Here is a 15,355-nt window from a genome sequence, read left to right as displayed (position 1 = left end):
CTGGGTGACAGGGAAGCACTAGGGATGCAGCTGGGAACGGGCTGTTTGTAAGAACCGATTTTCAGCTCCTGCTGCCGCATCGGCCAAGTGAGGACCAGCGAGGCTCAGCCGTGTAAATCCACCGTCTATCCTAAAAGCCGGGTTAAGGACGGCGTAAGTGTGTACAGAGCGGAGCAAGGCTGGGCACAGCCCCTGCTCGTGGCTTTGCCACCCGGTGGCCCTGGCACGGAGGCTGAGCCCCGAGAAGCGGCTTGCCTGAGCCGGGAGCCAGCGGGACGGCAGGCGGCTGGGACGCAGCGGGGCTGTGCGGCCGCGGTCCTGCGTCGGGATTACTGCCAGCTTCTGCGAGGCTGCCTTAAGTTTTCCGTCAGTGCAGGTCCCTTTCACCTGCGGGAACCGTGCCAGCGCGTCAGGAGAAGTGGGCCCTCCCTGAGAAACTGCGAGCATAAAACACGCTGCTATTTAAACCTTCAACGGGGAAGATTTGGGGGTGAAGGGAGGCACCTGGATCTCTTAAATCCAAGACACAGACAGCCCCCCCCCAAGCCCCACTGCAAAGAACACGTTATAAAATGAGCCAGGGGCCAGAAAGGCAGAAAGCACAGCGTTGTCATTTATCACTTGGCGTTAACAACAATATCTTGTGATCGAGGGTACGCTGTGATACATTTTTTAAGCAAAAATGCAAGAGCAGTTCACTATCACAAATGATAAGAGGTTTATAATTTTTCTGTTCCCTCAATACAGATTTTTGTTCCAATCTCCAAATGTGCAAGTTGTCAAGCTTTTAATCAAAAGACTTTCTTTTCAAAGAACATTTTAATTTTTGTCTTGCTAAGATAAGTTATAATTGAGACTGATTAGCTGAGAATTTGTGCTGCTGGCTCATTTAACGCAGCCATATTATTGCTGCTAATAATATTGCTAATGCTGCTGAACCAGAACGGGCACAAAAGCCCCAGAGCGTCACTGCAGAATTGCAGAACGGTCGAGGTTATCACATCAGGCTGCTGGTGTTCAGCTACTGCAAATTTTTACAGTAATGCAGATCCTGGTATTTATTGGAAAATCTTCAGAAATTAAACTCTGGGGATAGAGATTTGGGGCAATCAGTCTTTATTTTCTCCAAACACCCTGAAGTAATAGAATTCACACCAGACTGAACGAAGAGGGGGCCCAGCCTCGGTCAGGCGGGTATCGATCCTGCCGTGACCCGTCGCCGGCTCGCTGCCCACGGCTCCACTAAAACACACACAGGGAGGACCAGGACGACAGCGGCCCGCGCAGCTCCCCGTGCTTCTCTGATCTCCCGGCTCGCCTTTCACGTCATGCAATTAGATTAGCTCCTCAAGGGCCATATTCTGTTCATTTGATAACGCCCAACGCTACGGGGCCTGAAAGGTTAGTGTGGCCATGCAATATAAAGAGCAACATGGCTCTTCAACAGGGAAAGCCAAGGCGCACGTTACATCAAGTACCGCAGGGAGAGGAAAATACATAAGAAATCAGTAGGAACATAGCATTAAAATCACCCCAGGCACCATCCCTTTTTTCTGCCACGGGTTGAATTACACCCTTTCAGATATAATTGTATCCTGCTAAAACTGGAGATGGGCTTCATCCAAAAACTGCGACAGAATAAACGGTGAAGGTCACGGTCCAAGTGAGCATGGTGAGAACAGAATAGATGAACTGCGTTCACAAAGACAGACCAGGCAGCAAAAGGCTCACAAAGCAGAAACCCAAGGTAACTGGGCCTCCAGACTCTGCCACAACGCACAAACACTGAGACGAACATGCATCTCCTTCCTCGGCCCCACGTATTCTCGTCACATGCAACTGGACCCTCCCTCGCTTCCCAGAGTGTTCTTCTTCTGGGTTCTGAGTTTTCTGTCCTCCTTCTCACCTTCACCGAGCTTCTCGTTTTTGGCCCATTCCCCTGGAGGTTTCCCCCAGGGACATGAGCAGATGTAGACCTGCTTTCTGCTGGTGGCAGAGGTTTTGGTTCATCATCCTGTGAACACTGACACAAAGTGATTCCACAGAAGGAAAAGGAAAAGTAACCATGTTAATGTAAGCCTATTTATTTTCAAAAGTAGCACATTCCAAAATCTTTTAGTTTAAATACATCAGATGATACAGAGCGAGTGAGTTGCTCCATTTCCCTGACTCCTCCTAAAGCAAACTCTGCCAAGTGAAGGTTATGGGTTGACTGCATCAGTCTAGAAGTACCCGCAGGGAAAGTAAATTAGCTAATTGAGCGCTCTTTGATCGGAAACAGCTACAGCATGATCTAATGCCTGGAAGCTGAAGCTAAACCAAGTCAGGCTAGAAGCAAGGTACAGATTTTCAGTCACAAGGGTAACTAACCACAAGGGAAAATATTAGTAAGGGTTGATGGATTCTTTTGTCATGGGAAGTTTTAAAATCAAGATTAGATTTTTCTTTGCATGGTAATTTCTCCTTTCATTGCAGGTACAAGCTTGGAAGCAGATACAATTCCAGGGTAACCTGAGGGCTGATTCTCCCTCCTGACCCTGGTGAATGATCTGACATCTTCTCGTGGGAGATGCTGCATGCCAGGAACCCGGACCAGCTCCAGGCAAACTGAACTCATGGTCCCAAGCTGGAGGGAAATGCACCACTCGGGTAGTCCTTAATGGCATGAACAAAACAGCCTATCGCATCCTCCAAACCTAGGCCTGCTCTGCTCCACGGTAGTTAAAACTGTGGCCTAGAATCTTTTTTTTTTTTTTTTTTTTTTTTTTAACAAAAAATAAGTCCCTGCTCTTTTGCAAGAGGAATTATTCCTTATCTTATGAAAAACAACCAAGCAGCGGCCTCGGCACAGCGTGCCCTGCGACGGCAGACGCCGCCGCAGCTGGCCCGGCGCGTGCGGCACCGGCATCCTCATGGCAATCCAACACGATACGTCTTGAAAAAAATGCCGTGAACATTTCCCCCCTGCCCAGTATTCTTCCAGAGTTACGTTGAGCTCTGCTAATAGGGAAATATTACCATCGCTTTGGGAGCACTGATCACGCAACAGACCCGCCGGTCACAGGAAGCAGGTATGAGGATTTAAACAAAGCCAGGTCAGATAACGACATGCACATCCATGCAGTGTATCAAGACTTGCACAATGGCAACAACACTAACAGCGCAGAGACGATCATTTCCAGCCTGGATACCTTCTCTCTCGTCTTCTCACAGGCAGCCCCTCTCTACCGTTCTCCTAACATACGCAAACAGCCCCATTTAAAGTTAAGGCAACAGCTGGGTAACCACAGCTTTCCTAGCAGAGCCTTAAATAACCCGGGCTCCTTCCCTCGCCACTAGTGCTGCCTCTCCCTCGCTTGCATGTCCGACTTAACCCTCACCTTTCCTCCCCAGTGCCCCGCCAGACGCAGGCTCTTCCCACGTCCCGCAGAGGAAGGAGGTGCAGCAGAGGCACAAACATCACGTCGATGCACCACCCACGCAGGAGAACCGTGAACGTGGCAGATAGGTCTCCTTGCCTGCTACCTTCACGGAGAGACAGCTGCACCAGGAGAAGAAAGAATATCAATTCCCAGGCTAATATGATTTTGGGGGGGGGGGGGGGATCCATGACCTGCAGATGCGGAGACACCAGCCACAGGTGGGAGCTGGGCTGGGAAGCGGCTCCCTGCCTGCCTCCCCTGCAGGCGCTGAGCTCGAGCATTTACACGCTCTGAGTCCAAGTTTAGCACAAGAATACCACAAGCATCGCTAGACCATCTATCTATGTATAGCCAACCAAACATGTAGAAATACCAAGAACAGAAGCATACTACTCAGTGCCAATTAATACTGAACATATATTTTCATGACAATATCTTATGGCTTCAGCGCAGCCCTTTCTGGGCTGAAATATACACTGGAATCTCTTTAAAAAAAATACGATACCAAGTTAATTTAGAAACAAAAATAGTTTCAAATCCAAGCCTTGCTCTCAAGCCTTCCCATGCTATTTTTTGCAATTTTTCAAGTATCATGTTCCTGCTTCTCCTCCGTTGCTATTCCCAAGGCAACTCGCATGTGTAAGAATTGCTCAGACAATGTACAAAAGTGATAAATTCACTATATGCAGGATAGGCATCAAGTGGGCACCTCCGCACCCCGAGCGGGTCTGCGGGCACCTCCTCCCCAGCTCCTAGCACGTCCCGCGGGCTCTCCCGCAGCAATGGGGAGCAAAGGCTGCATCCGCAGTGCCAGGTCAGGAGACCAGACACATGTCACCAAGCAGCACACACCTTTCTCCTGGTGCGGAGAAGGAGTTACAGTCAACCAGGATTAACCCCCCTTGTTCTCTGCAGTCTGCTTGAAGCAGGTCCTTGCAGCTGGGCCTCAGCATCCTACCAGAAGCCCCTCCAAAGGCATAAGATGGGGAAAATATTGAAAATACCTCTTGAAAATAAGAGAATAACCAGTCAAGCCACATAACACTTCCTGGGGAAACAGCATTACTGGGAGGCAAAGCATGGCCGTGGCCTACAGAAGAGGTCACAAGGATTCCTCCCCACTTACCCAAGGCTTCAATCCCCTTCTCCTCACTAAAAGATCTGAACGAAGAGAACAAGCTCAGGCCTTAAACGAGCATGTCAGTTTGACAGGAGATTTGGAGAAGTCTGAGAAATCAAACACAACCTCCAGAAAGCAGTGACAGCCCCAAATCTGTTGCAGAGAAATGAATAACAGAGCCAAGCTCTCTACCCACCAGGCGCAGGATCAGCTTCTGCAAGGCAGCTAGACCCCATCTTGTACATAATCGCTTTGAGAAAGCACAACGACCTCAGGATTTGGGTCCCCAAGAACATTCTCCATCGCTCTTTGCCCACTCTTCTGGTGCCAGAGCCTCCTCTTCCAGCTGATGGATCGACAGCTCTTTCTGAAGCAAATTTTCTTCTGCTGTTGAGCACTGTGATCCCCTTCTGAAACCATCTCTTTGTCTTAAATTCCGCAGAACAGGTAACTAAGTGCTTACCTCAAACATATACAGGCTAATGAGTCTATCACTTTGATGTTTCTTCACTCTAGTAAAGAGATTTACCAATTCACTTTATTTCCATATTGCAACCCTTTCCATTGTCTGCTCCAAACAGAACCACTGAACCCAAGTAGCTCTGCTCTACTGAAGCTCGTCCGCTCTTGCAGGGCAACGCACAGTACAGATGCAAGGTGAGACTCAATTCTGTCCTTTGAAACGTCTATTATTTTTAAATTACGTCTACCTACTCAATGCTCTTTATCCCAATTTTTAAATCTTGATTTTGCTTTCTTCCTGCTCCCCTGTCCCTTCTACCTGCCGCAAGGTGAGGGTGCTCGAGTGGTAACCGTACGTTCACACCCCAGGCCTTCCCTCTCGAGCTGGGGGCATTTCATGCCTGGCCTCCGATTCTGAGCTTTGAAGATGAAAATTAGATGCTTGAATTCAATAAAGATGTGATCTAAGGAAAGGGAAGCACTTGACTTCGGCTGTGTTTCACATAATGATAAGGATCTTAGGGAGGCTTGAGCTACTAATATCTTAATTTCAAATGCTCCTCTGCTCACTGTTTGAACTTTGAGGAGCACAGCAAATTAAGACCATAAACAGTGCTGACAGGGGGAAAAAAAGATTAATTTGGAGATGTTCTGGAGGGATAAACAGCAGAATTAATGACTCCCAGGGCATGAAAAGAGTAGTGAGAAAGAGGAGAAAAAAGGCTGCATGGCTGTATGATGATAGCATCAGTGACGGCACAGGGTGAAAGGAGAGATCAGGGGATCCAGATGACCATCTCATGGGCTTAGTAGTCTTCTCTACTCCTAAGTTTGATATAATGTGCCCTCAAGAGATATTTACAAGTATTTGAGCACTCAAGAAATTTAGAAATGTGTTTTTCTGAGAAAGGACTGAATTTTAAGCCTTCTGGTCTGAACAGCCTCTGAACATGTAGACTCAGATCTGAATGTGAACTTTGCAGCTTGAAATTCATCCTGTTTGTTATCTGGGAATTTCAACTGAACTGATGCCCATCAGTTACTCTAAAAATATGGAGAAAGGGTCTTCGGTGGCGAGCATGAGACAAATGGCATGAGAAATGAAGGCAAGCAAGCTTTTCTCTGGAGCTGATCAAGCATTCCCAGTGACTTCCAAGGCATCTTGCAGCACTGGTGTGCACTCCCTTTCCGTTATAATTATCCCATTTAAAGGGCTGCCTGCTGCAATTCACGTCAACAAGACACACCACCAGGTAAAAACTATTACTCAGCCTGGTGCATATACTTTCAAACTGTTTCAAACTGGTCACAGGCTACTGTGGCTGTTATTTGCCATTTTAACACTTAGCAGGCTGGTTACCAGGGGATTACTTGGGATTTGAGAACCGTCGGATCCGAATAGCTGTAACCTCTTAGACGAACGATAACACGCAATCTGCGATTTGTCATGTTGGCAGACCCTAGGCATCAGTCTAAGTGTATTCCAGACACAACAGACCATAAGCGGGAAAAATCCAAGCACTTTAGATAGTATTTTCTTGCCATAAAGACTCACAAACTATTACACTAGAGCTGTAGCTCTGTGCTACCTTTGGATCTACTGGATCTTTTTAGCAATTAATTACCCTCAGAGAAAAGAGCATGATCTAATCTGTTCTAGGGCAGCTCCACATTAGCACCTGCCGGCATGATCAACAGTCAGGACGTAAGGACTTCTGCTCTGATCAGTCCCATCTGGAAGCAGGACAGTGGCTCAGCAGCTTTGAATCTGGAGATGTCCAAAGGTCTTTTCCCCCTTGCTTGCACCTCTGAAGCAGGGAATTGTGTGAAGCCCAAACAGAGCAACAAGCTTATAAATCTCTATGAGCAGACAAGAAAATCAGAGGTTGAAAGAGAAACACAGGAAGGAATTGATTTTCTCTGTCATCTGAGAAGAGCTGGAAAGCAAATGCAGGACTGAATGAAGCCCCAACCTACATTCTCCTGCCGTAGCTCCTCATTTCTGTGTGACCTGGATTTGAGCCGTCCTACCGCTACGGTGCCGACACCACCGCCTTCCCCAGCACTTCCCGGGGACCACACTGCGGCCCTAACGAAACGGGGGTGGGACCCAACGGGTGACACCTGGCTCAGGTGGGTCCAACGGCAACACACGACATGCTCCTGCTGGCGTGTATCGCTGCGGCAGGAGGGACGGTGGGACCGGCACCAGCTGGGAGCTCCCCCCAGCACGTGGAAAACATTGCATGTGTGTACGTGAGGCAGTCGCACAGCTATGACTGGATTTAAGCATATGGTGCCTGCTCCAGTTGGCAAATACAGTCCTTCCCCATCAACAGAATTTGCAAATAACTACGGCTATGCAGAGAGCCCGTGTGCTGGAAGCTCCCGACAGTTAGCACAGGCCTGGGCTGCTGCAGTATGCTCTGCTCGGGGGCCAGAGACACTTCTCGCTGCACAGTGCGGTTCCGGCGTTTGCTTTCCACTCCCCCGCCCAAACTACAGTCTCTTGGCCCTGGAAGGAATTAGGAGATGCTAAAGCAGTGGCATTTTGTGAAGGTACATCTCACGAAGAAGCTGCAGCCTCCACCATCCAGCCTGACAGCTCCTTCCCGCAGCACTGGTTGCTATTAAGCCAGTGGAGAATTGCTTAGAACTAACAGTAATTCTGCAACAGAAATGGACAGACAGCTCGTAACATTATCCTGCAGGCTTTGACTGGCAGATACTCGTCAAGATGATCGCTTTCTGTATTCTTTAGGTTTATGAGATCATCGTTCCTCCACCTTTTCCCATCCTCCTTCCCTACCTTCACTTGTAAAGCAACATCAACTAAACCAGAGCTGTATTGGACAGAAACCCACCGATCCTTCGATGCAAAATACATTTAAACCTTGTCACAAACATGAAAATCAAGGGAGCCTGACAATCATGCATACAAAAGTCCAGCTAAAGGAAAAGATTTTCTCCTACCATCTTCAAATACCAAATAGTAACTTTAACCGGAAACTGGTTGTGGATTATACCATGCCTCCTTGTGCGAACCATGTGATATTTTGCTTTCTCTTAGAACCACAGCAATCTGTGATCGTACAGCGAAGAACTGTGCACCTTGGCAGGTCAGATAAGGCAAGAATGAATGCAGCAGAAACAGCAGGATTGAGCAGCAGGGTAGCTAAAGGGAGTGGTGTTTTGCCATGTCCCATTAGCACAGACACCTTTTTTGCAGCATGTAGCGTCTATCTGAGAAGCGGGAAGTTCATTAAACTTCCAGCGCGCTCCTCCAGCGCTCTAAAGCTCCTGCCTGGATGCCATTAACTGTAACTCCTTCAAAATCGATTCGAATCAGGACTCTGTACCATGGAGAGTTCTTACCTGTATTCACTGCCTTTAACCCTTTCGCATCGAGTAAAGCAGGCTGCAGGAAAGGAAAAATCTGGTCGCTGAACGCTCCAAGCCATGCAGCAACCAGACAGCATCAGGAGCAGCTGAATCCTAAATCCGCTCACGTTTTACTTTGGTTCACCCTCATTCAGCATTTTACAAATAGGAGAAAATCAGAGCTGTATAACTGCAGGATCCACCAAGCACCCAGTGACGGTGCTGTACCACTGCCTCCACTGTTCGACCTTCGCAAGGACACCACCACTTTCCCCTGAAGCAATAATTTCAGCTCTCTCCAGAACTACATCCTCCCTCCTGACAATGAGACGTTAAAAGTCCACAGCAATGGATTTATATTCCATGCATCAGCCTGGGCCCTGCATATCTACATATCTACACTGTAAAGTAACGCAAGGCAAGTCGGAGCCCCCCCACAGGACCTGCCCTGCACTTGTTCTTGCAAAGAGAAATCCTTCATTCAGGTTCCAAAACTCACTGGGGGGGGGCAGCAGGCCAGCGTGGATGCTGCTCCTTAGTGCAACCCAAAAGCTTCCACTTTCTCCTAATCTGCTTGGATGCACTTCCCGGCCAAGTGCACTCTGCAACACCTCTCAGACCCAGGTCTAGCATATAGCATAGAGCTGGCTGGCAGAATAAGACCTTCATCAGCACCTCTTCCTCTCACTATAATGCCCTGTGGATTGTCCATGTCAGAAGACTTGGTCTAAACAGGCATTTGAGGTCTTCTAGCCTGCCTGTAGTGGAGCGTGGCTGAGCAGATGCAGTGAGGAGACACATCTTTTAGCAGGAAGGAATGGTGGACAGACCAACATACCAACCCCTACACCGCGCTCAGCACCTTCAGCGCTTCTCATCGGAGGCCGCAGCCACCACAAACCAAAGCTTCAGCTGGCTTCTTCTCTATTCTGTTTTAGGCAGATGGGCCTAAAAGGCCAACAACTAAGCTAAGTAATTGACCCAAACATTTCAAACAGGGGTTTTGCTGCTCAGAGGTTTAGTCGGTACCTGCACTTTGGAGCCTCACCAGCCCCAGCTTCATGCTGCGGGCTCGCGGCTCCCGGAGCTCTACAGAAGGTGAAATCACCACGTGCACAGCAAATCGGCCCGGCAAAAACCAGCCTTGGGCAGACGCACATGCTTAACTGCTGCTCCTCCCCGCTTAGTCAGTGCACCTACAGTACAGGGTCTCTCTGGGAATATTTCAAACACCAGAGCTGCACAGTTCACCTCGGCGCTCAGTCTCGCTGCATGGGATGTGTGTGATTTGCGTTACAATACGGCACGTCAAGCGCAGAGGAGCAGGAAGTTTTATTTGTCACTTGGCTCTCGACTTTCAGTGAAAGAACGTAACTGCATCTCACAGATCCCTTCCTCTCGCTGGACGATTAAGTGTAATTCAGGCAGTGGTGGGATGATGAGCATCGCTCCTACTGCACAGTAGCTGCTGTCCTGCACGCTCCCCGCACGCCGGGGCAAGAGAGGGAGAACCTGGAGCCTCCCGCCATGGCCACGTCCATCTCCGCAGCAGATCTCCATGAGCAGCTGGCAGGACCTGGCCAGCGTCGCGTGGCCGAGCCACCCGAGCCCTTCCCGGGCCGGGCCTGCAGTACGCACCCCGCTGCTCCGGCCATCGCAAAGCGGTGACGGATTCCCTGGCAGGGCTGCACTCGCGCCGCCGTGGACGGACGGCGAGGGCGCTGAGCCGCAACGCGTGTGTTGCATCTGCGCTGTCTGAATTTGTGATGTTCTCTGGAGTTTGCACGATACTTTGGGAACCTTCATATGACATTTTCTATTTCCTAAAAGGCAAGATGATAAAGTAAACACAGCCTTACCACTGAGAAGTCTCCTCTCAAAGGAAAAGGAAGAACTAAACAATGACCGCAAGAGACACAGTAGCAGCACACACTGAGCGGAAATTGGGATCTTGCTGCTTTTCTCCAAAGAAAACTGGCAAATACTCCAGCAGCTTTCGGGCGATAACATAACAGAGCTGTTTCTGCTGTAAGAAAAACTACAGCAGCAGACAGAAGTTACTAACAAGAGCCGTGTGCCAGGAGACGACACAGATCCAGCAAGAAATAAACTGCACTGCGGAGCAGCGCAACCGCTTCGGCACCGAGGGAGAGGAGGAGGGAGGGCACGGCGCGATCCCGCCGGGGAGCGCCAGCGAGCACCGGGGCAACGCTGCCCTGAGGCTGCTCCCGGGAAAAGGAGGCGGCGCAGAACAGCGATGCTCTCGCAGGCGTTTGGGGACCGCTTGCGCCTGTCTTTTGCCGCAGACTACATGGGGTGAAAGCTCCCGGCCTTTCCCCGCTGGCTGCTGCCGGGGTCGTCCCGGTCCCCGTCCCCGTCGCGCCGGCACTGCGAAGCTCGCGGGAGTCACAGCCGCCACAGCCTGCAAGCAGAAGACAAGATTAGGGGCTGTCGGGGGAAAATCGTCCCAGAGCGCGAGGGGCCGTCGCTACGGGAGCCAAACGCACCGTGCCGCCTCGCGTCTTTGCAAAGCGAGGGCTCCCGCGGCGGCCCCCGGCACGCGGAGGGGATCGGGGGCTGCGGCGGCACCGCTGCTCGGGGAAGCGCAGACTTACGGGCTGAGCTCCTCGCTCTTCCCTGCGAGGTGGGAACTGCACGAGGCGGATCCTGCCGAACGCTCCTCTCTGCCTCCCGGCCCCATGTCTCCATTAGGAGACTGTTAGGAGACCGGTGCCAAATCCTGGGAGTTTCCCTTAGGGGGCAGATACTGGCTCTCGGACATGCTCAGCCAAGTTCCCACGCAGGTAACGTAAGCGCAACCGATCTCACGTTTCCTCCCTCGCTGTAATCGGCTCCCGATTTCATCCCACCAGAGCGGAAGCACCTGCAACTTTTAGTGCTTTTGATGGTGTGAGCTGAGAGATCGAGCAGCAAGTTTGCTGCTGCCCGTCGGCGCTGGGAGCTTCAGCAGTATCAGAGCAGGGGGCAGCTCCCTCCCTTGGGGTTATCCACCACGAGACAATCTTGAAGACTTGGAGAAACATGGAGTTGTTGCCTCAGTTGCTAACAAACCAAAGGTTGCTCGTGCTTAACTCCTGCTCTTTGGGCTATGCCATTAAAGGTTCGAATTCAAATATTCATCACTTCTGTGTGCCATAATCCAGAGTCCAGGCGCAGCTGTTTTGCTTGCTTGTCTACAGGCACTGTTTTAACTGGCTTTCCCCAGCAACCTCGCCTCTGGTTGAACTGGTTGAAACCACCATTCACTGCACCCTTTTTGGAGCAACACTTGACCGCCCTTTTGCACATCCCCAGATCTGCGCTGCGCAGAGCCCGTGGAGCAGCCTCCTGGGATGGCACATCACGATGACGTCAAACGTCATCAGTGTTGAGGGCAACCTATGAGCACCTCTTCAGTAACTTGCTGACGCTGTTGGTGGCCACGGCCCACTTACCACCTGCCACTGGTGCCTCAGGATCATTGTGAAAAGCCAGTGATTTATTTCCTTGTTGGCTTTCCTACTGCGTCTGTGGCTGGAGATGCTTCACACCCAATTATCTGGTACTTTCCGACTTCTCAGGAAGTCCCAGCCTCCCCAGCTCAATAGGTACGTGGTTCCTCGGTGTGTTTACACAAACAAAGGACTGTGAAAACAAACAGAAACTGTCTCCTGCTGCATAGTGCCTAAATCTGGCAGAGAAGGAATGACTGTACCCAGGTCCTTGCCACCCGGGACGTGAGCAGCAGGCTGTGGGCTATTCTAGGGTACGGGCCCTGCAGCCAGCTTGTGTCTTAAAAACCATGGAACGCCTTGAATTCAAGCCAGTGCTGAGCTTTAAATAAATTGTAAGAAAGGAAAATATTTTCTTACATAGGCTTGTCGCAAGTAGATCTTAAGAAACAAAAAGTGTGCTGCCAGTGACTGTCTAAAAAGACCAGTTTAAGCAACACGGACACCAGCTCTGTACCACAGTCCTGACCTGCTCTAACAGTCCACACGCAATCAACCCTGCATGTAACCCACACCATCTACACTCTGCAAAAAAAATATGCCAGAGGATCCTGCAGCAAATAGCTTTCTCTTGCACTCCAGAGCCCTCGCGGAGCCCACGCAGACCAAGCCTGCACGCGGAATGAAACAGCGTCTCTCTTGGGGGGCCGAGGGAAGCGTACGTCATCTCTCCGGACCAAAACCAAGTCGCAGAACCAACCTCGACTGTGGCAGTCCCCAGGTTTGGTAAATACTTGTATAAACTGGCAGGATGTCCTCCCAGCCGCTAGGCCATTCTCAACTGTGCTACAGTTGGAGGGGATGCCAGAGGAGTTTTGCTAAGCGAAACTACCTGATTATTTGCTCATTTGTGGTGCACGTACAGCACTAATGAGCCTCATCCCACTGCAAGCTCATCCCGGAGGAGCCACGGTTTTAACAGTGCGATCGAGCGGAGGAGGGACAGCACAGAAATCCTCTTCTACGATCTCTCTTAGAGGAACGTACGTGGAGAGAGACAGCAGCAAATCTGATCAGCATCACGAGACCTGGTTCTCACCTCTGCAGTGGCTGATGCCAGCTAGACATGGAGTGAAATGCTAGAAGAAGAAACATTCTGCAAATGAACCAAGGACACTTGGCACAAAAATGAGGATAAATATGAATACAATGTCTACTAACAGGAGTCAGATACCCTTTTCACGTACTTCTGTTGTAGAGGTGAATGATGGCTCATGTTTTATAAAAGAGACAAAGCAAGAAACACTGAGTTTAGTCATTTAAATAAAACAAGCAAACATAAAAAGAAAATAAAAAGCCATAGCCATTACTGTGATGGAAAAAAAGCAGCAGCCTGATACAAAGCAGTAAAAAAAATTTTGAATGGCACTTGAAGAATTGTGGCGCCTGCTCCTCACTTTGCAGAGCTCAAGAATTGTTCTGCCCTGAACCTGCAGTGTGCTTGGAAGAGCCAAACGCATGAACTAACACCCAGCAAATACCTCCTGGCTTAGCAAAGGGAGCCTGAATACTAACAGCAAGAATCCTAATAGCATTTACAGGTGCCCTGAAAAGGCTCAGTCAACAGTTTCTCCCTGCGGTCCTGCTCCCTCTGTTACACGTGTGCTTGTGCCAGGCAACTGAAGAAGCACAAATGTAGGCAGGCAAATGCTCAAGCTGCTGTGTCTCATCCCACAGCCGTGGTAGATGAGAAACCAGTCAGGGATTAACCAGTACAGCGTGACTGCAACCAAGATCGCTGCCCACAAGAGTGGAGGTGACCACCCAACTGGTTCTTCAACACGGCCGGGAGCAAGAGCATCCAGGCGATTTGATTTCAACATCTGCCCATCTTGAACAGTAACTTGTGAAAAGAGAATCAATCTTTACCAAGATTGGTTTGTGACACGTACCTTATGCGAGTAATGTTGATCCACAATTCTGGCTAGCCCAAAATCGCCAATCTTCAACACCAGGTCTTCTGTGCTGATGAAAATATTGGCCGGCTTCAGGTCTCTGTGGAGCACATTGGCCGAGTGGATGTACTTCAGCCCTCGGAGCAGCTGGTACATGAAGAGCTTGGCATGCTCCTCGGTGAGCTTCCCCTGCTCCAGCAGCCGAGCCAGGTCTGTCTCCATGTACTCCTGCACGATGTACACCATGTTAAACTTGAAAAAGTCTCCATGCAGATTGGTCCCCTTTGGTCCCAGCACCTCATACACCTTCACAATGTTGTCGTGGTCCAGTCTGCGGACGATTTTGATCTCCCGGAAGGCGTGTTTCATGCTCCGCGCGTCACTGATGGTGATCTTCTTCACTGCAACTTTGCGGCAGCTCTTGCTGTCAAGGGCTGATAGCACCAGTCCATTCGCACCAAAGCCCAAGGGCCGGAAATTAATAAAGCGGCAGCCTAGATCGTACCCGTACATGCTGGCAATACAGTCACACTTCTCTGCCATCGCGGGCTCAGTCCTCTTTCAGCTTTTCTTCCTTGTGACTTGAAAAACTGGGAGAGTCAAAGAACTTCCAGATCACAAATGTTTTGAAATAAAGCAAGTCATTATTACTCACAGCTGCTTGGAGGAATTTCTTGCTCTGAGCCCATGATTATAAGATGAGAAGTTCCTGACACGTTGACACACTAAAAATAGACGTGAGCACATACACGCACACATACACACAAATAAAATGTTTTAAATTGGATAAGGAATCAAGGGGTAAAGGAGACTTTCCAAACAGTGTGGGTATTTCAAATGCAGTGAAGAAGTAGCGCTCTCTATCAAAACACAGAAAGGCGATTCTTCTTGTTACGAAAAGATCAGTGCTACTACATTTTTCAGCCACTTTCTTGTTTTTCTTCCCTGAAGTCTCCAACACAACGCCAAAATGATGGGCTCGCTCGTGCTGACAAACGTCCCGTCACCCGTGCCCGGAGCCTCAGTCCAAGGGCAGCCGCCCCGCGACGCAGCCAGCGCCGAGCCCGCTGCAGTGAGGCCGAGCCCAGAGCCGCCCCATAGCCCCTTTGCTGCTCCGACAGCCCGGTGGCCCGCGAGGTGCGACAGTGTCACACGGGCCAGCGAAACGCAGCCGGGGGCTGGATCTGCTCCTCGGAAATCAGCACAGCTCTGCTGTTCTCATCGCTTCTTTGCGGACGGATCCCATTTTCCCGTCGGCAGGTATCGATCCGGACAGAAGTGAACGCTTTCTCGGACCGAGACCCGCTTTCTATCAGCTGTGCTCAGCGCAGCAGCAGGTTTCCGCATTTGCAGTCCCAACACCTCGCCCTCGCGTGTCTTCCGTTAGCAAACCCAAGCGTCACTCGAGCTTCAGGGCCGGGCGGAACGCTTGTCGGCGGGGGAGCTCCCTGCATCGTGCCGCCTGGCTATCCCTCGGCAGGCTCCAGCCCGGGCGCTGCAAGAAAAGAAGAGATTGGCTCATTTGCTAACAACTCTGAATATGCACTCGCTATGTAAATCCTT

The 15,355-nt window shown here is 50.2% G+C and overlaps 1 protein-coding gene across 5 annotated transcripts in view; it reads right to left on the bottom strand.

Annotated features, from left to right (window-relative positions):
- Positions 1–15,061, bottom strand: part of MAPK4 (mitogen-activated protein kinase 4) — a 34,297-nt gene extending 19,236 nt beyond the window's left edge. For all 5 annotated transcript variants that reach the window (XM_062599312.1, XM_062599316.1, XM_062599313.1 and 2 more), the window contains exon 1: positions 13,790–15,061. In XM_062599312.1, the coding sequence (XP_062455296.1) occupies positions 13,790–14,335 (546 nt within the window). In that variant the 5' untranslated portion in view covers positions 14,336–15,061. The remainder of the gene's footprint in view (positions 1–13,789) is intronic.
- Positions 15,062–15,355: the final 294 nt, after the last annotated feature.

This window comes from Rhea pennata, chromosome Z (assembly GCF_028389875.1).
Source record: "Rhea pennata isolate bPtePen1 chromosome Z, bPtePen1.pri, whole genome shotgun sequence".
In the NCBI taxonomy this organism is placed as follows: Eukaryota; Metazoa; Chordata; class Aves; order Rheiformes; family Rheidae; genus Rhea; species Rhea pennata.
This window is presented reverse-complemented; position numbering and strand designations above follow the sequence as displayed.